The 27,964-nt window shown below is 43.8% G+C and overlaps 1 protein-coding gene and 1 long non-coding RNA gene across 3 annotated transcripts; both read left to right on the top strand.

Moving 5' to 3' along the window:
- Window positions 1–27,924, top strand: LOC139027660 (uncharacterized). The gene is made up of 2 exons (XR_011479779.1): window positions 1–168; window positions 26,059–27,924. It is a non-coding gene; the product is annotated as an uncharacterized lncRNA (long non-coding RNA).
- LOC111963241 (bcl-2-modifying factor-like) lies at window positions 15,201–27,924 on the top strand. Of its 2 annotated transcripts, none has more exons than XM_023986549.2 (4): window positions 15,201–15,357; window positions 18,605–18,800; window positions 19,202–19,404; window positions 24,145–27,924. In XM_023986549.2, the coding sequence occupies exons 2-4, from the start codon at window positions 18,626–18,628 to the stop codon at window positions 24,259–24,261; spliced, it is 495 nt and encodes a 164-aa protein (XP_023842317.1). In that variant the 5' UTR covers window positions 15,201–15,357; window positions 18,605–18,625; the 3' UTR covers window positions 24,262–27,924. The 2 variants fall into 2 exon arrangements, with proteins under 2 accessions (XP_023842317.1, XP_023842316.1); XM_023986548.2 differs by having other exon boundaries at window positions 15,204–15,357; window positions 18,601–18,800.
- Window positions 27,925–27,964: the final 40 nt, after the last annotated feature.

Consider the following 27,964-nt stretch of genomic DNA (forward strand, 5'->3'; position numbering starts at 1 on the left):
CAAATTAATTATTTAAAAATCATACAATGTGATTTTCTGGATTTTTGTTTTAGATTCCGTCTCTCACAGTTGAAGTGTACCTATGATAAAAATTACAGACCTCTACATGCTTTGTAAGTAGGAAAACCTGCAAAATCGGCAGTGTATCAAATACTTGTTCTCCCCACTGTATATCTATCCTACCCTGCCTTTCTAAGGTCTTCGAAAGCCAAGTTAACAAACAGATTTCGAATCCCACCTTACCTTCTCTGCTATTCAATCTGGTTTCAGAGCTGGTCATGGGTGCACCTCAGCCACGCTCAAGGTCCTAAACAATATCATAACCGCCATCGATAAGAGACATTACTGTGCAGCCGTATTCATCGACCTGGCCAAGGCTTTCGACTCTTTCAATCAGAACATTCTTATCGGCAGACTCAACAGCCTTGGTTTCTCAAATGATTGCCTCGCCTGGTTCACCAACTACTTCTCTGATAGAGTTCAGTGTTTCAAATTGGAGGGCCTGTTGTCCAGACCTCTGGCAGTCTCTATGGGGGTGCCACAGGGTTCAATTCTCGGGCCGACTCTCTTCTCTGTATACATCAATGATGTCGCTCTTGCTGCTGGTGATTATCTGATCCACCTCTACGCAGACGACAACATTCTGTAGACCTCTAGCCCTTCTTTGGACACTGTGTTAACAAACCTCCAGACGAGCTTCAATGCCATACAACACTCATTCCGTGGCCTCCAAATGCTCTTAAATGCAAGATAAAGCTGGAGGGTATGACAAAACATTATTTTTACTGCTCTAATTATGATCTATCTATGCATGCTCTTCAACCGATCGCTGCCCGCATCCGCCCGCCCGTCCAGCATCACTACTGGACGGTTCTGACTTAGAATATATGGACAACTACAAATACCTAGGTGTCTGGTTAGACTGTAAACTCTCCTTCCTGACTCACATTCAGCATCTCCAATCCAAAATTACATCTAGAATCGGCTTCCTATTTCGCAACAAAGCATCCCTCTCTCATGCTGCCAAACATACCCTCGTAAAACTGACCATCGTACAGATCCTCAACTTCGGCGATGTCATTTACAAAATAGTCTCCAACACTCTACTCAACAAACTGGATGCAGTTTATCACAGTGCCATCAGTTTTGTCCCCAAAGCCCCATATACTACTCACCACTGCGACCTGTACGGTCTCGTTGGCTGTCCCTCGCATCATACTCGCCGCCAAACCCACTGGCTCCAGGTCATCTACAAGTCTCTGCTAAGTAAAGCTCCGCATTATCTCAGCTCACTGATCACCATAGCAGCACCCACCCGTAGCACGCGCTCCAGCAGGTATATCTCACTGGTCACCCCCAAAGCCAATTCTTCCTTTGGCTGCCTTTCCTTCCAGTTCTCTGCTGCCAATGACTGGAACAAACTGCAAAAATCACTGAAGCTGGAGACTCATATCTCCCTCACTAGCTATAAGCACCAGCTGTCAGAACAGCTTACAGATCACTGCACCTGTACATAGCCCATCTATAAATAGCCCATCCAACTACCTCATCCCCATACTGTATTTATTTATTTATCTTGCTCCTATGCACCCCAGTATCTCTACTTGCACATTCATCTTCTGCACATCTGCACATCGACTTTTTTCTATTGTATTATTGACTGTATGTTTGTTTATTCCATGTGTAACTCTGTGTTGTTGTATGTGTCGAACTGCTTTGCTTTATCTTGGCCAGGTCGCAGTTGTAAATGAGAACTTGTTCTCAACTAGCCTACCTGTTTAAATAAAGGTGAAATACAATTTAAAAAAGAAATGTTTATATTTTCTTATGGCTTATTATTCTACTTCCGCTAGGTTTGCAGGGGCCAATGATGACCTACTCTGTAGTAATTACTACAGGAAATTGATTATTTTCGCTCTCCAATAAACTTGAAAGTGATTAATTGAAAGCTCCTGTTTTTTTTATGTACAAAGCATGCTGCCATAATGAAAGTTTCCTCTCCTCTCAGCTTAGTTTTTTTCAGTGGTCGCTCATGCGAGAGTGATCCAATGTCCAATATCACACTGAGAGAGAAACCATCCTCTTTTCCACGGAACATCTCCAGATCCTTGGATACACTGCAAATGGGAGCAATCCAGGCAGAAAGTCCTACCCCATTGAAGGTGGACAGAGAAACGAGGGAACTGCGACTTCTCACACAGCTCACTACTGGGACATCACAGTTGATAGGGGTGGGAGCTAGAGGAGTTGGGGGCAGGGTGATTGTCTTGTTCTGTGAGAGAATGCAGGGTCACCCTCTGCCCCAGCTGTCCAAGTGTTTATTGATCAGTGATAACCCTGAGGGGAGAAGGGGAGGCAGATCATAACAACCAGCACCTGCCGTGGCCAGCCCTGCCCTGCAAACTGAACTGAGCCCAGGACTCAATACTCACTGCATCCAAATGAGCCATAATAGTGTCAAACAAAGGTAACATGACAGGCTGAGGTGATATGTTTTGTCATAATCCCAGTCCCAGTGTGCCTTGTCAGAGAGACAGGGACTCTCAACACATTACCAAATTCAATGGCAGGCCTATGGGTGATACAATAATAGCACACAAGGATAGCTTATGTGTGAAACAGCCCAGCTTTTCAGCTGTTTAGTCCAATTAAGGCAGAAGATCTAAGGCAGTGCTTCCCAAACTGTGGGGCGCACCCCCTATGGGAGAGAGAGAGGGGAGGTCGGCCGGGGAACTCAGTTTGGCTTTAAACTTACTCTTGAAAGTTGTAATAGTAGAATGCACAAGGCGCAATTTCGAAAATTGGGTAGTGCATCATCAGTTCCTCTTGTCATGTTAGTCATTGCATACCGTAGAGAGATATTTATAACGTGTAAGAAATGACCAGATCAACTAGCCCATGTCAGATAACAATTTTTTGTTTTGGTGTTTTAGTCACTCAAACATCACATCACACGTTAGAAATGGCAAAATGTATAGAATTGCAAGAACATTTAAACTGCCACATTATCTTTGCACCCCATGACAAAATGTGTAGAACTGCAGAAATAAGCTTTAAATCTGCAAAAGAGGGATGTGAACAGTTTGTGTCATGAACAGTGCTTCTGCCCATAGAAATAGATGTTGTGCACACCCGCAGGTCGGGTGCAGGAAGGGGGCCCCAAGTGAAAAGTTTGGGAACCCCTGATCTAAGGGTTGGGGGGGTTATAATCAAATGTAGGTTGTCCACCCACTCCACCCAGATAGGGTGGACATGCGCTTTGGTGATGAAATGTCACTTCCTTATGTTATAAAATGCATTTTACCAAGACATATATGATTATTCATGTTCTGAATCATTCAGTGGGGTCTTTCTATAACATTTCATTAACAGTATATCCAAAAAGTAGTTTTTTTGTAACCTAATACATCCAATAATAAGCACCGAGCTTTGTTGACAGAGCAACTACTTTTGAGGATTTTAAATGTTGTGGATTTTACATGTTGTGGTGGTCATTTCCAACAATTGTTTACAGACAGATTATTTCACAGATTATTGAACGTACTTGGTTCGAAAAGTGCAGATCAATCCCAGAACAACAGCAAAGGACCTTGTGAAGATGCTGGAGGAAACAGGTACAAAAGTATCCATATCCACAGTAAAATGAGTCCTACATCGACACAACCTGAAAGGCTGATCAGCAAGGAAGAAGCCACTGCTCCAAAACCGCCGTAAAAAAGCCAGACTACGGTTTGCAACTGCACATGGGGACAAAGATCGTACTTTTTGGAGAAATGTCCTCTGGTCTGATTGAAAACAGAAATAGAACTGTTTGGCCATAATGACCATCGTTATGTTGGAGGAAAAAGGGGGAGGCTTGCAAGCCAAAGAACACCATCCCAACCGTGAAGCACGGGGGTGGCAGCATCATGTGGTGGGTGCTTTGCTGCAGGAGGGACTGGTGCACTTCACAAAAACAGATGGCATCATGAGGAGGAAAATTATGTGGATATATTGAAGCAACATCTCAAGACATCAGTCAGGAAGTTAAAGCTTGATCACAAATGGGTCTTCCAAATGGACAATGATCCCAAGCATACTTCCAAAGTTGTGGCAAAATGGCTTAAGGACAACAAAGTCAAGGTATTGGACTGGCCATCACAAAGCCCTGACCCAATCCTAAAGAACATTTGTGTGCAGAACTGAAAAAGCGTGTGTGAGCAAGGAGGCCTACAAACCTGACTCAGTTACACCAGCTCTGTCAGGAGGAATGGGCCAAAATTCACCCAACTTATTGTGGGAAGCTTGTGAGGCCTACACGAAACGTGTGATACAAGTTCAACAATTTAAAGGCAATGCTACCAAATAGTAATTGAGTGTATGTAAACTTCTGACCCACTGGGAATGTGATGAAATAAATAAAAGCTGAAATAAATCATTCTCTCTACTATTATTCTGACATTTCACATTCTTAAAATAAAGTGGTGTTCCTAACTGACCTAAGACAGGGAATTTTTACTAGGATTAAATGTCAGGAATTGTGAAAAACTGCGTTTAAATGTATTTGGCTAAGGTGTATGTAAACTTCCCACTTCAACTGTATCTATCTTATGTCTATATTGTTTTATCTTCTGCGGGTTCGGGAAGAAAGATGACAAATTCAACAGGAAAGTGAGCCTGTCAGCTAGCCTTCATTCTCGCACAGCAACCAGCCCAGCTGACGCAATGCTGTGCAATTTTCCTTATTTATTCTTTTGATTTAGTCACCCTAATTTTGGTCATCCTACAAGAGTAGAATAGATATTTAATGTACGGATTCCATGATACACAAAACGAAACCATATTCAAAACGTAGAGTTTTTCCATTTAAATTATTATACAAAATTCTGGGAATCAATAGAATGTTATATATATGGGGGATACAACCATCTCTGCAGATTTTGCTGCGAAGAGACAGAATCATTAGATCATTTGTTTTGGTACTGTCCATATGTAGCTTGTTTTTGTTTGCAGGTTCAGGAACAGCTGAAGTATTGGAACATTTACCTGGAGCTAACTGCAAATAGCACTATTATGGGGATTTGAATATAATAATATTCTTAGCAAAAATGATTATCTTTCATTTACATCTGTAGAAACTATGAGAATAGAAAGGATCAGAACTTTTGTGAAACATCAAAGCAAAGTTGAAAAATATATGGCAAATTGAAATCAAAACTGGATGGTGTTCAGAGATAGATTGGAGGGGTTGAGTGGAGGTGACTACCTCATGAAGCTGGTTGAGAGAATGCCAAGAGTGTGCAAAGATGTCATCAAGGCAAATGGTGGCTACTTTGAGGAATCTCAAATATAAAACATATTTTGATTTGTTTAACCCTTTTTTGGTTACTACATGATTCCATATGTATTGTTTTAGAGTTTTGATGTCATACAATATAATGTACAATGTAGAAAATAATAAAAATAAAGAAAAAGCCTTGAATGAGTAGGTGTATTGTAACGGCTTTCTTCCTGGGATGAAGGAGTGGACCAAAATGCAGCGCAGTTAGTGTTCAACATGTTTAATATAACGAACTGTGAAACACCTTACAACAAAACAACAAACGTGTTGTCCTGATGGCTGGCGCTCTGGCAGCTCTGACTGCTGCGCGTCTGCAGCTCCTGACTGGCTGGCGGCTCTGGCAGCTCCTGACTGGCTCGGCTCTGCAGCTCCTGACTGGCTTGCGGCTCTGGCAGCTCCTGACTGGCTGGCGCTCGCAGCTCCTGACTGGTGGCGGCTCTGGCAGCTCACTGACTGGCTGGCGGCTTGGCAGCTCCTGACTGGCTGGCGGCTCTGGCGGCTCCTGACTGGCTGGCGGCTCCTGACTGGCTGGCGGCTCCGGCAGCTCCCTTGACTGGCTGGCGGCTCCGGCACTCCTGACTGGCTGGCGGCTCCGGCAGCTCCTACTGCGGCGGCTCCGGCAGCTCCTGACTGGTGCGCGCTCCGCTCCTGACTGGCTGGCGGCTCCGGCAGCTCCTGACTGACGACGGCTCTGACGGCTCGGGACAGACGGGCGGCTCTAATGGCTCGGGACAGACGGATGGCTCAGATGGCGCTGGCAGACGGATGGCTCAGATGGCGCTGGGCAGACGGATGGCTCAAATGGCGCTGGGCAGACGATGGCTCAGATGGCGCTGGGCAGACGGATGGCTCAGAGTGTGCTGGGCAGACGGATGGCTCAGATGGCGCTGGGCAGGCAGCAGCTCAGACGGCGCTGAGCAGGCAGGCAGCTCAGACGGCGCTGGCAGACGGATGGCTCAGACGGCTCTGGGCAGGCAGGCGGCTCAGACGGCTCTGGGCAGGCAAGCAGTGCAGGCGGCGTTGAGCAGACGAGCAGTACAGGCGGCGTTGGACAGACGGCCGACTCTGACCTGCTGAGCGCACAGTAGGCCTGGTGCGTGGTGCCGGAACTGGTGGTACCGGACTGGAGACACGCACCTCAAGCTAGTGCGGGAAGCAGGAACAGGGCACACTGGAATCTCGAGGTGCACTATTGGCTGGTGCTGGTACCGGAACTGTGTGTACCGGGCTGAGGGCACGCACCTCAGGGCAAGTGCGGGGAGAAGAACAGTGCGTACAGGACTCTGGAGACCACAGGAGGCTTGGTGCGTGGTGTAGGCACTGGTGTACTGGACAGACCGGACCGTGAAGGCGCACTGGAGGTCTTGAGAGCAGGGCTGGCACCATCCGCCTGGCTGGATCTTCACCCTAGCCCGGCAGATGTGGGGAGCTGAGATGTTGCGCACTGGGCTAAGCACACGCACCGGACACCGTGCGCTCCACCGCATAACACGGTGCCTGCCCGGTACGACGCCCTCTCTCTCCACTGGAAGCCCGGCTGGAGAGCTGTAGCGCCGAGCTGGCAGAGGACGTGCAGGCTAGGAGGCGCACAGGAGGCCTGTGCGTGAGGCTGGCACAGTCTTAACCAGACGGCTAGCACGCACCTCAGGACGAGTATGGAGAGCTGTTCCCGGTGACATCAACTCTCCGACACGTTCAGTCGGCGGATGTCGTGCCTCATGCACCAAAACAGCACCTCCCTCATAACTCTCTCCTCCAAATTTCCCATTAACTCCTTCACTGTCTCTGTGTCGCTCACCTCCAATTCCGCCCTGACCGGCTCCTTACGGTAAGCAGAGGAGTTGGCTCAGGTCTGACTCCTGACTCTGCCACACTCCCGTGTTCCCCCCCCCCCCCAATACATTTTTGGGGCTGCCTCTCGGGCCTCCAGCCCGCTGCCGTGCTAGCGCCTCATAATAGCGCCTCTCCGCCTTCGCTGCCTCCAGCTCTTCTTTGGTGGCGATATTCCCCTGGCTCTGCCCAGGGTCCTTTGCCGTCTAATTCGTCCTCGCATGTCCATTCCTCCAAATAGTGCAGCCTCTCTCCTGCTGCTGCTGCTAGGTCCGCTTAGGTGGGTGTTCTGTAACGGCTTTCTTCCTGGGATGAAGGAGTGGACCAAAATGCAGCGCAGTTAGTGTTCAACATGTTTAATATAACGAACTGTGAACACTTACAACAATACAAAACAACAAACGTGAAAACCGAGACAGTCCTATCTGGTGCAGACCACAAACACAGAGACAGGAAACAACCACCCACAATCCCCAACACAAAACAAGCCACCTATATATGATTCTCAATCAGGGACAACGATTGACAGCTGCCTCTGATTGAGAACCATATTAGGCTGAACACAGAAACAGACAAACTAGACACACAACATAGAATGCCCACCCCAACTCACGCCCTGACCATACTAAACAAATACAAAAACAAGGGAAAACAGGTCAGGAACGTGACATGTATCCAAACTTTTGACTGGTACTGTATATTTAAAACATACCACCCCTCCCCTAATTGGAGTAAGCTAATGGACAACAACACATATGCTTCTACTTCCAGCTTATACATACTATATACATTTTACAGACACAGTATATTTTACAATGTTTATCTTTTGTTTGTTTTCAGTCTCACCCTTCTGCTACCTGGAATGCATTTCAATTAACAGGTGTGACTTGTTAAAAGTTCATTTGTGGGATTTCTTTCCTTCTTAATGCGTTTGAGCCAATCAGTTGTGTTGGGACAAGGTAGGAGTGGTATACAGAAGATGGCACTATTTGGTTGATGACCAAATCCATATTATGTCAAGAACAGCTCAGAAAAGCAGAGAAGCGACAGTCCATCATTACTTCAAGACATGAAAGTCAGTCAATCTGGAAAAATTAAAGAATTTTGAAAGTTTCTTCAAGTGCAGTCACAACAACCATCAAGCACTATGATGAAACTAGTTCTCATGAGGGCTGCCACAGGAAAGGAAGACCCAGAGTTACCTCTGCTGCAGAGGATAAGTTCATTATAGTTAACTGCACATCAGATTGCATCACAGAGTTCAAGTAACAGACACATCTCAACATCAGCTGTTCAGAGGAGACTGCATGAATCAGGCATTCGTGGTCAAATTGCTGCAAAGAAACCACTACTAAAGGACACCACTAATAAGAAGAGACTTGCTTGGGCCAAGAAAAATGATCTGATGAGTCCAAATTGGATTTTTTTTGTTCCAACCGCCGTGTCTTTGTGATACACAGAGTAGGTGAACGGATGATCTCTGCATGTGTGGTTCCCACCGTGAAGCATGGAGGAGGAGGTGTGACGGTGTGTGGGTGCTATGCTGGTGACACTGTCAAGTGATTCATTTAGAATTCAAGGTACACTTAATCAGCATGGCTACCACAGCATTCTGCAGTGATACGCCATCCAATCTGGTTTGTGCTTAGTGGGACTATCATTTGTTTTTCAACACGACAATGATCCAAAACACACCTCCAGGCTGTGTAGGGGCTATTTGACCAAGAAGGAGAGTGATGGTGCTGCATCAGATGACCTGGCCTCCACAATCACCCGACCTCAACCCAATTGAGATGGTTTGGATGAGTTGGACCGCTGAGTGAGGGAAAAGCAGCCAAAAGTGCTCAGCATGTGTGGGAACTCCTTCAAAACTGTTGGAAAAGCATTCCTCATGAAGCTGGTTGAGAGAATGCCAAGAGTGTGCAAAGCTGTCATTAAGACAAAGGGTGGCTACTTTGAAGAATCTCAAAAGAATCTAAAAAAAAAACTATTTCATAGTTTTGATGTCTTCACTATTATTCTACAATGTAGAAAATAGTAAAATAAAGAAAAACCCTTAAATGAGTAGATGTGTCCAAATTTTTGACTGGTACTGTATATATTTACAAATATATATATATACAGTGCATTTGGAAAGTATTCAGACCACTTCACTTTCTCCACATTTTGTTACGTTATAGCGTTATTCTAAAATGTATTTTCCCCCTCATCAATCTACACACAATACCCCATAATGACAAAGTGAAAACCGTTTTTTTTACATTTTGGCAAGTGTATATAAAATAAAAGCAGAAATACCTTATTTACATTAGTATTCATACCCTTTGCTGTGAGACTCAAAATTGAGCTCTGGTGCATCCTGCTTCCATTGATCATCCATGACATGTTTCGAAAACTTGATTGGACATGATTTGGAAAGGCACACACCTGTCTATATAAGGTCCCATAGTTGACAGCGCATGTCTGAGCAAAAACCAAGCCATGAGGTCGAAGGAATTGTCCGTAGAGCTATTAGACAGGATTGTGTCGAGGCACAGCTCTGGGGAAGGGTACCAAAACATTTCTGCCTCATTGAAGGTCCCTAAGAACCCAGTGGCTTCCATCATTCTTAAAAAGTTTGGAACCACCAAGACTCTTCCTATAGCTGGCTGCCCGGCCAAACTGAGCAATCGGGGGAAAAGGGCCTTGGTCAGGGAGGTGACCAAGAACCAGATGGTCACTCTGACAGAACTCCAGAGTTTCTCTCCGGAGATAGGAGAACCTTCCAGAAGGACAACCATATCTGCAGTACTCCACCCAATGGCGTATGTAGGTATGGGCGAAATCGTTAAGAATAATATAAAACCAGTCTGCACACCACCAAGGTGAATTGGTTCAGTCTTGACTCTTGGTTGACAGTGTTGGGGGATGGGTAATGTATTGATGCTCGAGTGCCAAATCAACACAAATGGATATGAAAAGGTCTAAGCCATCAGGTGTCCAGTTTAGGAAAATGAGGAAATAATAAGAGGAGAAACACGCAAAAGATAAAGGTATGCAGGCTCTGTTGCGGAAAGACTGATACATGTTTGATAGTGTCTTGATGCTGTATTGCTATATTGTTTGTCCTTCATGTTCTAATACTTTAATGTTACCCCTTCCTTGTGTTTTTTAAATAAATAATAAATAAATAAATAAAGGTTTGCAGCTATGTCCTCTCTTTATGGGTATAATATTATGCATGTAATGAAATAGGCTAGTATAATACTTATGTTTGTTAGCCTATGTTGCTATGTTGCTTGCTATGCTGTTATGCTATTACACATAGGGCGACAATATTCAGTTTTCTGTTCAACTAGTTTACATAACATTGGATATAATTTCACAGTTTCATCATGATAATGTGTGTAGCCTGCAGCAAAACGATTACAACCTAACTAGCACATTATTGATTTGGTTAACTTTCATTGGGTTAACTAGGTCCTGACTAGGTCCTGAGCTCAGTAAGGGGAATTTCCAATGCTGTAGGCTAACTTAGAAGACGTCTATATTATGCTGATATTTTGTATTTTTTGTGATATATTGAGTCTTTTGGGGTGTATAATGCCTAGAATTAGCCAATGAGGTTGTATGGCTCATTTGGTTCCTATTCTGAAAGTTTGATAAATTGTGCATAATGACATGTATATTTAATTGTGCAACAAATATATTTAGGGTGTCAGACTCATATACTGTATTTTAATGCAAATTCAGGGGCACTTCTAAAATATTTTGGAGCACCCTCTGGCACTGGCCAGGATGAGGAGCCATCTACCTCCTCAGCCACACAGGCCTCTTCAGAAATGATCTCAGAGCCTCGGGATGAGGAGCCATCTACCTCCTCAGCCACACAGGCCTCTTCAAAATGATCTCAGAGCCTCGGGATGAGGAGCCATCCACCTCCTCAGCCACACAGGTGTTTTCACAAATGTTGTCTGAGCCTGAGGATGAAGATGAAGAACCATTTGCTTCCACTTCTCCCCAGCATGATTCTTCAGGTGTGTTTGTATGCACACGCCCGTGTGTGGGGGGGGGGGGGGGCACATGTGTTTATGTGTGCACCCATGCATTACATAAACAAAATATATAATTTCCCTTCTGCAAAGTTTTAAGTTTCCATAGTGTAGGTAACAATGATGATTTAATTATTACTGGGTATGTATGTGGGATGTTACACCACTATAAAGGCTGTGAATAATGTGTGTAAACTAATGCTCATGTGCTCTCCTTTAGAAATGTCTGTAGCAGCATCCCCACCAAATCCTGCTGCTGAGGATGAACCACTGTCTACAGACCCCTGCTGACTGGCCTTCAGTTCTGACTGACAGAATTCGGACACAACTAGTTTGCAGAGGACCAAGTGATGGAGAAGTTGCCACCACCAGTATTTTAGGAAGACCTTGGTGAGTGGTGAAAAAATCCCTAGAAGTTGGTTGGTGTATTCTGAAAGAAACAACAGCCTCTTCTGCTTCTGCTGCAAACTCTTTTCTAAGAAGAAAATTTATTTAGCAAACTCAGGACTGACAGATTGGAAACATGCAAGTTCTTTGCTGACTTCACACGACAGCAGCCCAGAACACCAAAACTGCATGAAAACATGGAAAGAACTGGCAATGAGGATCAAAAAAGAGGAAGCAATTGATAAGCATGAGATGGCACTTATGGAGGCTGAGAGGATAAGATGGAGAGAGTTGTTGACACGTCTGACTGCTGTGGTGCAGTCTCTGGCAATTAGAAATCTGGCCTTAAGGGGACACACAGAAACACTGTACTCTCCATCAAATGGAAATGTCCTCAAAGAGGTTGAACTGATGGCACAATTTGATCCAGTCATGAAAGAGCACCTTAACCGTGTCCAAAAATGGACCTCGAGTCACACCACCAGCTACCTTGGCCAGCAAATACAGAATGAACTCATTGATTTGTTGAGAAGCAATGTAATTTCAATAATGGTGAGTGACATCAAGCTGGCAAAATTATTCTCTATCATTCTAGATTGCATCTCAGATGTCAGCCACACTAAACAGTTGTCAGTTGTGATTAGAATTGTCACTGAAGGAGGAGCCCCACATAAAGGAACATTTTATGGGGTTTTTGGAGGCAGAAGAATCCACGGGCCAACATTTGGCAGATATGATAATGGGGCCAACATGAGAGGCAAAAACAAAGGTGTCCAAGCCAGACTCCATGAAATGAATCCAAGAGCTCTATTTGTGCCATGTGGGGCTCACACATTGAACCTGGTTGTGCCTGATGCTGCTAAAAGCTCTGTCGATTCCACAGGTTACTTTGGCATCTTACACAAACTGTACACCTTGTTCTCAGGCTCCACATAGGGATGGGCCATCCTGAAAAAAAAACATGTGGACATCACTTTGAAGATGTGGACTGAGCCAAGGTGGGAGATTAAAGTTAAGAGAGTCGAGCCACCGAGGTATCAGGCAGCAGTGGTGAGGGAGGCACTGATTGAGGTAAGGGATTTCAGGAAAGATTTTCCACATTGGAAAATGTGGGAGAGAAGTTAGGAGTGCTGTCAACCTTCCAAAGTCTCTCAAATGAGGAGCTGACAGAACAATGTGAGGCTGTTAGTGTGACACTGCACTATAAAGAACWCTCAGACTTGGATGGCAGAGAGCTTGCACAGGAACTGAAGAACTTGCCTGACTTGCCATCGAAGACCATGACCCTGCTTGAGCTGCTGATATTTATACACGAAAGGGGACTCTCAGAAATGTATCCAAATTTGTGGACTGCTCTCAGAATTTGTCTTACTCTTCCAGTGACCGTAGCTGAAGCAGAGAGGAGCTTTTCAAAGCTGAAGCTCATCAAATCCTACCTGAGCTCCACCATGTCACAGGAACGCCTTATTGGCCTTGCTGTCATCAGTATTAACCATGCAATTGCTGGGCAGATTTCTTATGATGATGTAATTGATGACTTTGCATCAAGGAAGGCAAGAAAGGTCAGGGTTTAGATGCCAGTTGTACAATTTAATTTGTGTGTTTCTTGTTTGAAGTGCAATACAGTGCCTTGCAAAAGTATTCACCCCCTTGGTGTTTTTCCTATTTTGTTGCATTACAACCTGTAATTTAAAATGTGATTTTTATTTGGATTTCATGTAATGGACATAAACAAAATAGTCCAAATTAGTGAAGTGAAATTTAAAAAATAACTTGTTTAAAAAATTCTAAAATTTTTAAAATGGAAAAGTGGTGCGTACATATGTATTCACCCTCTTTGCTATGAAGCTCCTAAATAAGATCTGGTGCAACCAATTACCTTCAGAAGTCACATAATTAGTTAAATAAAGTCCACCTGTGTGCAATCTAAGTGTCACATGATCTGTCACATGATCTCAGTATATATACACCTGCTCCGAAAGGCCCCAGAGTCTGCAACACAACTAAGCAAGGGGCACCACCAAGCAAGCGGCACCATGAAGACCAAGGAGCTATCCAAACAGGTCAGGGACAAAGTTGTGGAGAAGTACAGATCAGGGTTGGGTTATAAAAACATATCAGAAACTTTGAACATCCCATGGGTCACCATTAAATCCATTATTAAAAAATTTAAAGAATATGGCACCACAACAAACCTGCCAAGATAGGGCCGCCCACCAAAACTCATGGACCAGGCAAGGAGGGCATTAATCAGAAAGACAACAAAGAAACCAAAGATAACCCTGAAGGAGCTGCAAAGCTCCACTGCGGAGATTGGAGCATCTGTCCATAGGACCACTTTAAGCCGTACACATATCAACATAGGTGTACAGAGGCCCATTATCAGCAACCATCACTCCTGTGTTCCAATGGCACCTTGTGTTAGCTAATCTAAGTTTATCATTTTCAAAAGCTAATTGGTCATTAGAAATCTCATTTGCAATTTTGTTAAACACCAGTCTCAACATCAACAGTGAAGAGGCGACTCCGGGATGCTGGCCTTCTAGGCAGAGTTCCTCTGTCCAGTTTCTGTGTTCTTTTGCCCATCTTAATCTTTTAAAATAAAAAGCACTCAGTAGTCCATTGGCATTTCATAGAGATACACTTGTTTTTGAGAAATCTTTGAAAAATAACAGGAATTTCGCATTAATATGAAAAGCGGATACTAAAATGTGAAAATACTACATGTCATGTCTCACAATCGATATCTATCTTACGTCTATATTGTTTTATGCCCTGCGGGTTCGGGAAGAAAGATGAGGAGATCAACGGGAAAGCCTGTCAGGTATCCTTCATTCTCGCAATTTCTCATTATTTTTTTCTCTGGCCTCCATTGATTTAGTCACCCTAATTTTGGCCATCCTACAAGGGTAAAAACTCCAATAACTTTTGAACGGATTATGATAGAGACATGAGGTTTGGACTTTCTTAGAGGTTATCTACACAATTAACATACTATTTCACCCATTGGTCAAAATATGTATTATTGATTGGGCACCCTCTCTAATTACATTTTATTGCCAAATGCATGTCTATCTAGAACAAACACAACAATGTCATCCTAAATATGAACATAACATTTTGCCACATACTGTTGGTATTAGGTCTACATCTGTTTAGAAACGTGTCTAGTCATAGCAAAAAGATTGTGTGGGCATAGCGTAGCAACCCAGTCATTACAGTTTTAGTAGTAAAAATTCTAATTCATAATATCACTGACATTAATTGTATTATATCGAATATACAGTACTAGGCTATAAACCATTTGTGCTCACTTGTTCTTACTTTCATTGATGGCAATTCAGTCAGCTGAGTGTAAGCGACAAACCAAAGCTGTCTCACGCACGAGGGAATTTCCCATCCACGTGTCTGGATACACGATTTGGAAGCAGGATCAAAACAAACCCTCTGATTGGTTATGAGAAAAAATGCTAAAGAGCTCTTAAAGGGCCATACACTACTCACGTTGTAATGCCAAAGACACTCTATGGTAACACAATTAAACATCGCCTGCATACTGCTGTTTCTTTAAGACCACTTTATTTACTTATTTTTTATGTTCACGCCCAGTATTTGAGGGCGGAGAGATTTTGTAGCTGATGCCTGTGAAATGAAATCAGCTTGTTGCGATTTGTCTCACAGAATCAAAGTTGCGGTGGAGTGATACGGACTAAATCCTCTTGGGTTTACAGTGAACAGAGACCACATTTGTCTATACACCGGTAATATCATCGAAGGACATATCTTGTGGTGAGTTCCGGGTCATAATGTATCAAATAAGATTGAACAGTGTCATTCACCTGTTGTTTTTTATTGTATCTTTGTTTTGCTGGTCTGCCTGCGCTGTAAAATTTTGGACATTGTACCATTGAGTCGCGCTACATTGTCTCTCACACCACCCCCGGTATAGTCGCTGGGACTATTCCTATTCATTATGTGTGGATATTTCTCACCGATATAGAACATTATATGGATCTTTGACAATTGACTTAACGGTAGTTGCGTGTTGATGTGATATGGCAAAACAATCGTGGCCATCCACATAACATAGTCTTTTTTTTATTTTGTGTGCGTGTCGAATTGGCATTCCCTCTCTGTAGAGTTTAGGTCTGTCGGCACCGTGTCGGCATTTCCAGTGTCTTTAATGGTTTTACTCAAACTCTAAACAAACAAGCAATTTTCCCAAGTACTCAAGTTGGGAAATAACACATCTGTGTTTTAGTTTATATAGTCTAATTCGTTCAAATTTGCTGAATAATTTGCATGTTTTTTAAACAAATTAATTAGCAAGTGTAATAAGACAGATATGACAGGTTCCTTCAAAATAATCAGAGCGTGCCACGAATCTCACAATAAAGAAGAGGATCAAGAATATCTGCGGCCAATAAATTATGCAATACGCTTGACAGTTGAGAGAGACGGTTGTCATTCCCATATCTCACAGCTCAGAGTCTCTTGACTTATTATGAACCATAGCCTATTTAAAAAAAAATATATATATATATATATTTCACCTTTATTTAATTAACCAGGTAGGCCAGTTGAGAACAAGTTCTCATTTACAACTGCGACCTGGCCAAGATAAAGTAAAGCAGTGCGACACAAACAACAACACGGAGTTACACATGGAATAAACAAACATACAGTCAATAACACAATAGAAAAAAGGAAAAAAAGTCTATATACAGTGTGTGCAAATGTCGAGGAGGTAAGGCAATAAATAGGCCATAGTAGCAAAGTAATTACAATTCAGCAAATTAACACTGGAGTGATAGAGGTGCAGATGATGATGTGCAAGTAGAAATACTGGTGTGCAAAAGAGCAAAAAAAGTAAATAAAAACAATATGGGGATGAGGTAGGTAGATTGGATGGGCTATTTACAGATGGGCTGTGTACAGCTGCAGCGATCAGTTAGCTGCTCAGATAGCTGATGTTTAAAGTTAGTGAGGGAGATATACGTTTCCAACTTCAGCGATTTTTGCAATTCGTTCCAGTCATTGGCAGCAGAGAAAGGAAAGGAAAGGCAGCCAAAGGAGGTGTTGGCTTTGGGGATGACCAGTGAGATATACCTGCTGGAGCGCGTGCTACGTGTGGGTGTTGTTATCATGACCAGTGAGCTGAGATAAGGCCGAGCTTTACCTAGCAAAGACTTATAGATGACCTGGAGCCAGTGGGTCTGGCGACGAATATGTAGGGAGGGCCAGCCGACAAGAGCATACAGGTCGCAGTGGTGGGTGGTATATGGGGCTTTGGTGACAAAACGAATGGCACTGTGATAGACTACATCCAGTTTGCAGAGTAGAGTGTTGGAGGCTATTTTGTAAATGCCATCCCCGAAGTCGAGGATCGGCCTATAGGCTACTAATGTCAGTTACCTGAATGGTTTTAGTGTCCTTTGCTCAACACATCCGTCTTGACCACACTCCTTATCCATAACCTCATTTTGACAAAGAGAGAATATTTTGTCAGGTTTCCAGATAGTGGGTTTGGGCGGGGGGTGTGGTCTGTTCTGTGTGTGTTGTCAGTAGGTGTGGGGGTGATGTTCAGAGTTGTCTTGAGTGATAGTAGGCTATCTGCTAATTAATTGAGCCCAATACAGCAGGGGGAGCCACTGGTTGACACACACTTGAGGGAACAGACTTTGGTCCGTGGCAGAGAACTGAATGGTAGTTGTAACAAAATACCACCAGAATATACTTTTGTGCAACTTCCATGTTCTTGTATTGTTTGTCAAAACAACGCACTATGTGGTTTTGCATGTAGGGTTTATTGCGAATGCATACAGGGTGCCATAGCAAACCTCTTTACACAGAATAATAGGCACTAAAGAAACTGAGGCAAATCTCTTTTGGTGAAGAAATGAAAAAGCATCCTCAGAACCTGGCATGTTAACAAATCCAAGGAGAGAAGAAGAGACTGGCTCCGTCTTTCTTCATCCAAGGCTGTCATTACCCATTTGCGGCAGACTCTCATTTGGAAGTGTATAGTGGTGTGGTAGTAGCCTAACCCTGTATTACAGTATTGATGGAGAGTTCTAAAAGGGTTCACGAGGCTACTTACATTTCAGCAGTATTTTGATAACACTTTGACCGCCATATCGCTGAAGGCTGTGTGATGCTGTGAATTAACCAAACATAGAGATTGTTGTCTGCTCTGCTAGCCAAGGGCCTCAGGAGAATCCTAGCATGAATCTCTGCCAGTACTGAAGGGATCCTCAAGTTTGATCTTGCAGCAATGTTGTAGAGAAGCTTTTCACTTTTTTTCTTCCCTTTTTATTTTACAAATCTCATTAGAAGTGTAGACCTATTCATTATGAGCAAGTCTCTAGACCAAGCGTCAGACTTGTCATTTAAACCTGTTTGTCATATTTGCAAGTCTAGACTTTGTTGTCTCGGCTACTCTGCATGGTATAGTCTCAAGCCATTGGACTGTATGAGGGACCAAGCTAGCCACAGGTCCGCTGGGTTGAGGTCGGAGAGAGATGGAGACTGCCTCTCGCTCAACCCTGTCTGCCAAACCCCCCATTTTGGTACATTTAGCCAACGAGTCTCCTAACCACAGCCAACTGTGTGGTTTGATCACTATGACGAGCTGAGCGATTTGTCTAAATCAGCACTGGGCTTCACAACCACAGACTGAGAAGAGCTCTGCTAGCTTTCTGTTCCACATAGATCTCCTCTACGGACTGTGCTCTGCTCTGGCTGGACCAGCCAGCATGGCCTTTATTTATAGAAGGGTAGTTATTATGGATTAGAAAGGTTGTCTTTAATGGTAATTATTGTTCTGACCAAATGACCAAGTACATTTACAGAATGGTAAATGTTCTCTATGGTCCTGCCTGAGGCGAGGTCATCTCATTAGTACAGAGACAGACATGTTTAGAATCCACATTGATTTGAAGGGAAAGATCCCAATTTGTCAATATCAATACAGTAGTCAATGGAAGTCTTAGCAGAGCAATATGCTTAACTCTCTCTCTCTTCTCCCTCTAGGCAGGTCTTAGCAGATTTCTGCCGAATGGATGATGAGGAGGATGATGTGTTTGTGCCAGACTCCTCCCACTGCTGGCGCACAGCCTTCAGGGAAATAAAGTACGAGGACAGAGGCACCCAGACACCCAGCCCTGCCCTGGCACTGCCCAACGACATGCTGCCCTGTGGGGTGGACCAGGAGCCCAGACCACTCTTCTACGGTGAGGCCTACAAACACACGCACACACACACACAAACAAACACAGTGTGAGAAATAGGTAAGAGTGGAACTCTGCTGTAGTCATCTCCTGGCGCCTGATAGTCCTAGCCACAGAAGCTTTTATGACCTGTGTGTAGTGTACCCAGCTGCTTTCCCATTCAGATGGCGCCACATCAGGTTATTTAGCCTGGCCCTGTGCAGACGTGACGACAGGCCATACCTGTATAACTGACCCTTTACTAGGACACCGTGGCGCTATCTGTCAGTGATGCCCTCTTTGTCCTGGCACGCTACAGATAACGCTGGTAATTGAAAAGATTACTGTGTGTAAACTTTGGAGTGTTATGAGTTGCAGGGATTATGAAATTGACCTGACCAGTATCTATGGCCTTTTTCCTACAGGCAACGCAGGCTTTCGATTGCACTTTCCAGCGCGGTTTGAGCAGGTTGGAGACCAGGGGCCTCAGGAGCAGCATCAGGGGGAGAGAGGGAGGATGGAACGGCTTCAACAGCAGCCTCACCAGCCAGCACAAAGCATGGAGGTCTGCATTGGACAGAAACTCCAACTCATCGGAGACCAGTTCTACCAAGAACACCTTCAACTGGTGAGGATACCCACTGTGACTGACTGCACAACACAGCTAAAGCCCACTGGATAGGCCTACTGTACTCAGGGGCCTACAGAGAGAGTGAGCACCAGAAGTTGCTTCTTTAGGGGCATCCGTTGTAGTCATGTCTAAGTGTCCCATGTTTGTTTTGGCCAGTGAACATGAATTAGCCCATTGTTCTGACCTCTCGTTCTACCCCTCCAAGACACAGCTTAACCAGGGCAGCCCCTCCCCCACCCCAGCTTCCTGTTTATTTGTCTCTGCCTCTCTCCCCCCATTTCCTCCCTATGCTGCCACGGTGCCACAGGGGACATGAAGGAGTCCACCACAGACATTATGGTCAGGGTGACATTGCTAGTTACTGTGCTGAATACGTTGAAGAGCTCAGACTGTGACTCTCTTGACATCAGTGGAGGCTGGTGGGAGGAGCTAGAGGAGGACATGCTCATTTTAATGGCTGGAATGGAATTAATGGAACAGAGTCAAACATGTGGATTCCATATATTTGGTGTGTTTGATACTGTTCCATTTATTCCATTCCTGCCATTACAATGAGCCTGTCCTCCTATAGCTCCTCCCGCCAGCCTCCTCTGCTTGACATACTATACATTTGGTTGTATTGGTGGTAGAACTGTGGATCTTTGAGATTTTCTTTCTGCAGAGCACCAATGGTACGTTTTGAGGAGAAGGAAACACTAAGAGAGTCATCAAGCATAAAAAAAAACTAAAGGCACACACTTACACACATAAACACACTCAACACACTCTCACACAGAGAAAAAGCAGAAGTGGCCGGGACTAGGTAAACATGTTGTAACCCGAAGCTTGGCGCATGAGCCCGGGGGAACAGATGTGGTTAGGGAGTCTCCAGCCAGTCCTGCAGATCAGTTGCCCCCACCACCCACAAGAGACTCACAAATAAGAGGGTTGTGTGTCTGGAGGAGGGGCCGGGAGGGGCCCACTCACTTAATGCACACCCAATCTAATGGGTTTGACCAACTAAAGACAACTGTCTTGAATTTCCTCAAAATCGCTTTCATGAAGTGCATGGACCTCTTCAGTCTCATATAGATAGATATTCAAGGCTTTATTTGGGCTCTGAAACTACATTTTTGTAATCAGATTGGTGTAACTAAGCAGACTTCTTATTCGCTGATGTGTTTCTGATTTTCTCCCACACTCCGGCTGAGGTTAAATTAATACCACCGACTGCTGTCCTGGAGCCACACTGCACCGTGACTCATCTGATGTGACACAGGAAGTTAAAGGCAGAGTCAGGCAGGCGTTATATTATCAGGGCTGCGATACACTGACTGACGTACAGCAGAGACAGACCAGGGCAGAGGATGAGGAAGTGGCTCTTGCGCTCTCCTTACTCACTGGGTAAACGCAACAACAAGTGAGAGTAGTCAGAGTGAGAACACTGTGATGTCATATCCTGAAGCTGCACAGCTCTAGGGCACATACACTCCCACACTGCTAAGCCTAGCAAGTTAAGGAAAAAAACAACTGAGGTGACTTTTTTTTTAAGCCCAGAGAATAGTGGATCTGGATTATTGACTTTGGCAACATACTGTGTATAGCAACCAACAGTTAGGTGTTATTTCAGTCCATGAAGTTATTGACTACTCTCTTGTCATTCGAGTGGGCAGAATTACTGTTCTTGTCTGCAGAGCCCACTCAGCCCAGGGAGTTGTACAGGCCTGAGTCTCTGAGAGTTTCTCTCTGCCTGTCTGGATGCTGTTGAGTGATGCTTGGACAGACTAACCCAAACAGATCAGTGTGTTTTTTATGCGTGATCTCCAGTTTAGCCCATGGCTGTTATGCCTGGCGCTGTGCTTTCGTTGTGTAATGCAGTCTTCAGCAGTGAGGTAGGTAACCCACCTCAGGCTGCTGGTGTTTGGCAGAACAGTGCGCGTGCGCGTGCGTGCGTGCACGTGTGTGCATGAGAGGAAGTGTGTGTCTGCGTGCATGTGTGAGCATGAGTGTGATAGTCTTTCAATCTCTCACTTGGACTGCCACCTTTCAATGATATGTCTCTCACTCCATCCCTTTCTTTCTCGCTCTCGTCAATCGATTATTGCAATCATGTATTGTAGAGCATCAGAAGGCTTTCAAACGCAGTTTGACACCCATCTCCTTGACTGACTCATAAACAACCCCTTCCGTTTCCCTATCATCCTACCATCATGGCCCATGGCAGGGGGAGGCAGTAAGGTGCTTAAGTGTGTAAGTGGAGCGTTGGTGCTGACACATAAACTGCTCTCAGTCTGAGAAGGCTGGAGAGACAGAGCAGAGGCCCCGAGAGCAGAGCAGTACTGACATGACATGAGGAGGGCAGCCATTTGAGACATGGCAGTAATGACAGTCACAATGAAAGGAAGACTGCCACAGTCTGCACGGGTCGAGGAGCAGAGTTGGGTTACACCAAGACTCCTCCTGGTGCTCTCGATGAGTGTTGAAAACCCAAGCACTGAATGTCCCTAGGGTATGTTTGTGTGTGTGTGTGTGTCTCAGATCTCCATTCCTTATCTTCTCACTGTTCTGTAAGGGCACTTCACTTTCTCTACAGTTGTTGAGATATAGATGTCTAGATTCCTGTCCTCTCCTGCCTGTTGGCTGTCCACTCCTGTCCTGAGATGTGTGGCTCTGAGTCTCTGGCCACTGGTCGTTGCCTGTCTGTGTAGCTTATAAGCCAGTGCCTCTGTGAGCCTTAGGACAGACAGACAGCCAGCATCATGAGGCTCTGATAAAACACATTAGGGTTGTGTTGGCGTGATGACACTCTGCATCTGGTTAGTGTCTGTTCTCTATCACTGGCTAAATTTAGAACCTGACCGAGTCATATTAGACAGTTGGTGGTGTGACTCGTGACTCATGAGTGAGCGACAGGGCTGGCCCACACCCTACCATCTCTGAGGTGAGCTGGGTGGAGGAACCAGAAGAGGAGAAAAGGTCACTGTCAAACTCAGGGACTTTCTGCTGCTGATTTTAGAGGACAGGACATTGTGGATGTGAAGCAGATATCATGTACACATTGATATCATTAGGTGCGGTTTAAGCAATGTTTGTTGATAAAAAGATATGAGCCCATTGTGTTAACAGATGGCCTGGAAGTATCTTGCCCTGGTATTACTCACTGTAGGCCTACTAACACTGTACAGCATTACTGACAGTCACAACTGCCTGTAATGGGCTTTGCCCTCTGTGAGAGCTGGCCTGTTCAGGTGTAATCACAGACAGATGGATGGGCTTGGTAATGTGCTTTGTAGTTGTAATTAGATCTAAAGAAAGAGTGTCTCAAGGCAGAACTGTGTTGCTATGTTAGCTGTTGTTAGGGCTCAGAGTGTCTTCAGGTGAACTAGTCCAATTTGTGCTACGTATAATGTACATTTATGAAGAAGACTTTATGAAGCAGACAGTGTTATTATGCACTTATCGAAAATATCCCTCAGTTAGCTTCAAATAAATGCTACAACACAAAACTAGCACGATCAAGATTCCCAGTAGTCCCTCAAATAGCCAATGGCGATTCCTGATAGATTGTTTATTTTCTTTTTTTAACAAAAACTGGTGTGTGTGGAGCGTGCAGGAGCCAGTTTGCACCTGGTACCAGCTTATGCAACACTCTAAAACAGCATTTCCCAAGCTAAAGGTTGCGACCCTATGTGGGGTCGCCTAATTAAAAAAATTATGACAGGAACTAAAATAAAAAATCTGGGTTCATAGAACCGGGGTTATGTCAGTCACCTCCTGTAGCCGCTAGATACAGTTGTAATGAACAGAGCCGTTTCTGTTTTCTTCCTACAAATATGTCTCTATCTTTTGAACGGTTTAAGCTGTGGCAGAGAACCTGGGCCTTACCACAATGGAGAGTGCAGGCTAGTTATAAACAGCTTGATCTCTGGGGTTGGACACAGATGCTGCCTCAGCTGTCGTGTTAAGATGGTACAAGTCAACTCGGCAGTCACGCTTTGGTGGAATTGGAATACAATGGGATAATGTTGCCTGAAACTGGCAATGTGCTTACAGTGTATTGCCAAAACGTATTATCCAGCCTATTGCTGGTCTTTGTTAGTTTATGGCGTGTGTCTAAAAATAGCCGTGGTGTTATCAGGTCCGGTAGTGTCTGTTTCGTCTGTAGATGAGTTACTTTGTGGAGCTAAGCTCAGCTCTCATACTGAGATGTATTTCTGTAGGTCTCCGCTCTTCCTCAAGTGCTCCCTAATCCTATTTAGTGCAATTATCTTATCTCCTCCTTTCAATGGCAGAGATAGCATTATCCTCCGAATCACACACTGTCCAGTTGGCTCTCTAGCCAGAGAGGGAGGCTGCTCCGGATGTGCTGTTGGATTCGGCTTCCATAGACAAGAGCTGTGCAATGAATGTGTCTGTGGCATGGGGTGGTAGTTAGTGTTACACTGGCTGTATAGGGTTCTCAATCCTGCACACAAAGAGACAGCGGTAATAAGTAGTGCTGGGGACAGGCACAGACTGTTGTGAAAATATCAGCGCCATTCCGGTTTCTGGTTTTGACTTACTCCTCCTCAATTTACTCTGTTGATCCCTCTCACTGACAATCACCACACATCACTCACCAACAACCATCCAGAGCTCCAACTGGACACCCTGGGAAGTGAATGATGCCATCATTTGTCTCTGACTATGCCAGTTTCCCGACTATCCTGTCCACATCCTGTTCTGACTCGGTTGTTTTTCTCCCTTGTTTTGTTGCAGTATCACCGAAACCAAAGGAATATGAGGCCCTTGTGGTGGCGCCTGGCCTCAGCTCTGCTCACCCTGCTGTTTGAGCAGGAGGCCATCGCTGGAAGGGGGAGAGCAGGGTGGAGGTGATGGAGAAGACCAGCCCAGACCACCCCTCTCCCACAGGGACTGGACTCCTAATGGCACTGTCAAATTTAACATGGGTCGGTTGGGGGAAGAGAGAAAAGGTCACCGCAGGACGGAGACAACCATTTTTTTACAAGGTAGATTTTTTTCCAAGAAGATGCCATGTTGTTTCATGAGATTCCTCTACTGGATGATGTCCTTGTTTTGGTAATTGTGTGATGTAGTATTTTGTACAGTCATTATTCCTGTTGAATTTGTTTGCACTTCCGTATGTGTACATCTTGAATGGCCTCCATGGACCTGGGAATGCCTTGTCAATGTCACCTGCCACAACCCAACAACTGTTGACATGAACCAAGCAGAATAAAGCAAGAGATGGAGGGATCTGAAGAAGGGAAAGAAGAGTGGTTCATGGGGTTTTCTTTTCTGAAGTTTCCCAGGAAATAATCGGTCAAACTTGACAACTTACCAAATTTCCAAAGGCACAGTTTCTCAGAACAAAGCATTTTGCACCTCAACTCGTCCTTCTCCTCAATGGGGTTGTGTGTACTGTCATAATACTGTTATATTACATGTTGATTTTTCTTTGCTCTTCCAGTCACTTTCATTGCATTGATTTCAATAATTGTTGTTTTTCCCTGTGTCACCAAAAGTAATAAGAACAAAATGGTGGAGCACTCAGTGGCTTCTAAGGTGGTTAGTGCCACTTTGTGGTGTGAAGGTAGATTTCGATTTCGATTTATTATGATCCCCATTAGCCGACGCCAATGGTGACAGCTAGTTTTACTGGGGTCCGACATATAACGAAAAAGACATTACAGACAAAATACTTTTACAATTTAGATACAACTTCCGAGACAAAGGGGATCCCACGAATTACTTCAAGTTACTAAGAAAGAACACCGTATTTTCAATCATAGTCTATTTCAGATGGATCTTTTACTAATTCCATAAGTCCCAAAACTGGACCCCAGCCACTGTAAGAAACAGTGTGCTGATCATTTTAGTCTCTTAAGACTTTCAGGCCCTTCAAGTGGAGCTATGGATCCACATTGTTTGCACTATAGTACATTAGTCAGGAGTAGATTAGGTTACAAAACCAACCTCTGTTATTCAATGAAGGTGTTTAACTGTATCTGATTTCTCATGGTAACATTACAATGTTTTCAGTCACATTTCCATTCATTTTCATTCACATATCATCACAGGAACTGACCAATGGACCAACAGTCTGAGGTACTAGTGATGCTAGTTAACTGAATGCCTCATTGAAATTCCAGTGTTTTTTAGCCCTCTAACTGATGTGCTTTTTAACCCACTGTCAGATATTAAATTGTATTCTGGACTCCAATGCAATAATGTGCAAACAAACCAGTGAAACAACAGCCTTTCCTCTCCTCTCCTCTCAGGATTCTTACATGGGCTTTTATACTTTTTGTACCTGTGGGGTGATCTTGTATTAGTCCTTTGTCCTCGGATCCTGTGTTGTAACTGTTTGATAGAAATGACCACTGCTAATCCAATTGACAAGAGAAAGTGTCTGAGATTAGAAGTAACTGGTAGTGTGGAAGACTGTATTTACTGTTGAAATTTGAATCTGTTTGATGTATTCTTGAAGATGCTGTTTGTTGTACATTTTATTGCCTTTTTACTTTACTTTCGTCCATTTTGAAGGAGCAGTATACATATTTTAGACACAGCTCGTATTACCCGGTTATGTTTGGTCCTACAGTACTTATGTGTCATCATCTGTCTGTATAATCAGAGCTTTATTTCAAACCTTCATTTAGAATACTGGAGATATGTCTCAGGGCCAGGGAAAATACAATACTCTTAGCAAGAGTTTCCCATATAGAGTAGAAGGACAAAAGAAATGAGTGGTTAAATCCAATTCTGTTGTCTGCATCACTTGAAATGCATTTGATACATAACCATAGATACAAAGGTACACTTTAGGCAGAGTGGTCAGATGATTACGCTTGCTATGACTCTGTTATGGCAGGGACTACGTTAGAAGCATGTGGGGCAGTAAGAGATCAGCTGAACGTTGGTGTTGTTTGTTGTTGTTTCCTGCAGATCCTGAACACTGAGCCAGTCACCGTAGCTTCCTGTCTCACTGTAGCACATTGACCAGTTTCTAAACTTGCTTATCTCCGTCTACTGTAGCCTACATCTATGTGTACTGCTCCTCCATTTCCTTTAGGACTTTTGGTGTTTTCAGTTTTGTATTTATTTTATATTTATTTTTTGTATATTCACCCTTTTCTACTGTATAGATTTTGTGTGCAATTTATCTTCTTTTTTTGGTTCTAGATGTGTGTATGATACATTTGTTTGACTGTGCAGAGCGATGGTTGTCTGCACTGTGTCTGGTTTTCCCTGAGGGTAATAATCTCCAGAAATGGGCCCAATCGGTTAAGGCATTTATCTAAATCAGCCACGTCACGTCATCCATTCAGTAGACAGCAGTAGAATCTATTTCCTGGTCAATGGCTTGGAGCTGGATCAGTAACCTTCAGATAATTTGCCTCGTTTTTCTTTAGTCACTGGGCATTGGTTATGGGTTCTGTACTTTTTGTCTTCTTTAGCGTTCTTTTGTAATCAACATGCACTGGAAAGTACTTTGCGTCTGTAGAGCTGGTGGCTCCCTGAGCTATCCCTGTGTTATTGTACAGTGTACTCTGGATCGTTCTCTCAAGTCTGTCAGGTGCTGAACTAGCTGAGTGTGTCTTTACTATAGCAGACCATTGACGAAGCTATAACCTGTATAGCACATTTTTTGATTTCTTTGAAAGAGAAACAAACCACCATGGTGCCCAGAAATCATTTGTTAGAGAGGGTTCTGAAGCTGTGTAGTGCAGATAGTATATGGCAAGTCTATCTCAGCACTGTGCAAGGCTACAGGAACTCAAAGGAGTGAGTTTTGTATATTATGGATAAACCGTAAGTGTCTTGAATTTTTGTAGTCCACTTTCTTTCAATTTGAAGTTTTTTGAGGAAGGTTTCAATTTGTATGTTTCTTTTTTTATTATTTGTATTAAGAACCTTCCTTGGTCATTGTCTTCGTAACTTTTTAAATGTCTTTTCATATGAAAGGGCCAGGTTTTATACGGACAGTTTTTAGGCTTTTAAATCATTTTTAATACTTGTTGGATCTTTTTAACGAGTCCAATGAGATCAAGGGCTTTTTCGTATAAAAATGAACTTGAAACATTCCTTTTGTGACTGGTTCTGGTGTAAACATGTTTTCAACAACAAAACAAAAAATGTATTTCAGTGTTGTACACCATATGATATCTGACATCATCAGCATTACACATGGTCCTTTCTAAGGAACCGATGAACTGTACATGTATTACTGACACCCTGGAAAATGCCTTTAACTGCTCAGTTACAACTAAGTCTTGATTATCACACACTCTCTGTACTCCCAAGAAAAGAGACCCAGTGAAAATGTAGCATTTCTGTAAACATTGACTGTGTGTTTTCGAGACTGTACTGTGCACTCATTTATTTTTTAGCGTTTCATTTTTGTTGTCGAAGGACAATTTGTTATGTAGTGCAATATGCTGTACATATAAGAGCTTTTCTCTGCAAATCTTTTTCTGAATTTCTTCTTGTTTTTTGGGCTCTTTTTTTCAATAAAATTGTATTAAAAGTGTAAAAGGTTTCTCTGTTATTTTTCTCCCCAAAAAGGTCCCCTGGT

Source organism: Salvelinus sp. IW2-2015, linkage group LG4q.2 (assembly GCF_002910315.2).
Source record: "Salvelinus sp. IW2-2015 linkage group LG4q.2, ASM291031v2, whole genome shotgun sequence".
Lineage (NCBI taxonomy): Eukaryota > Metazoa > Chordata > Actinopteri > Salmoniformes > Salmonidae > Salvelinus > Salvelinus sp. IW2-2015.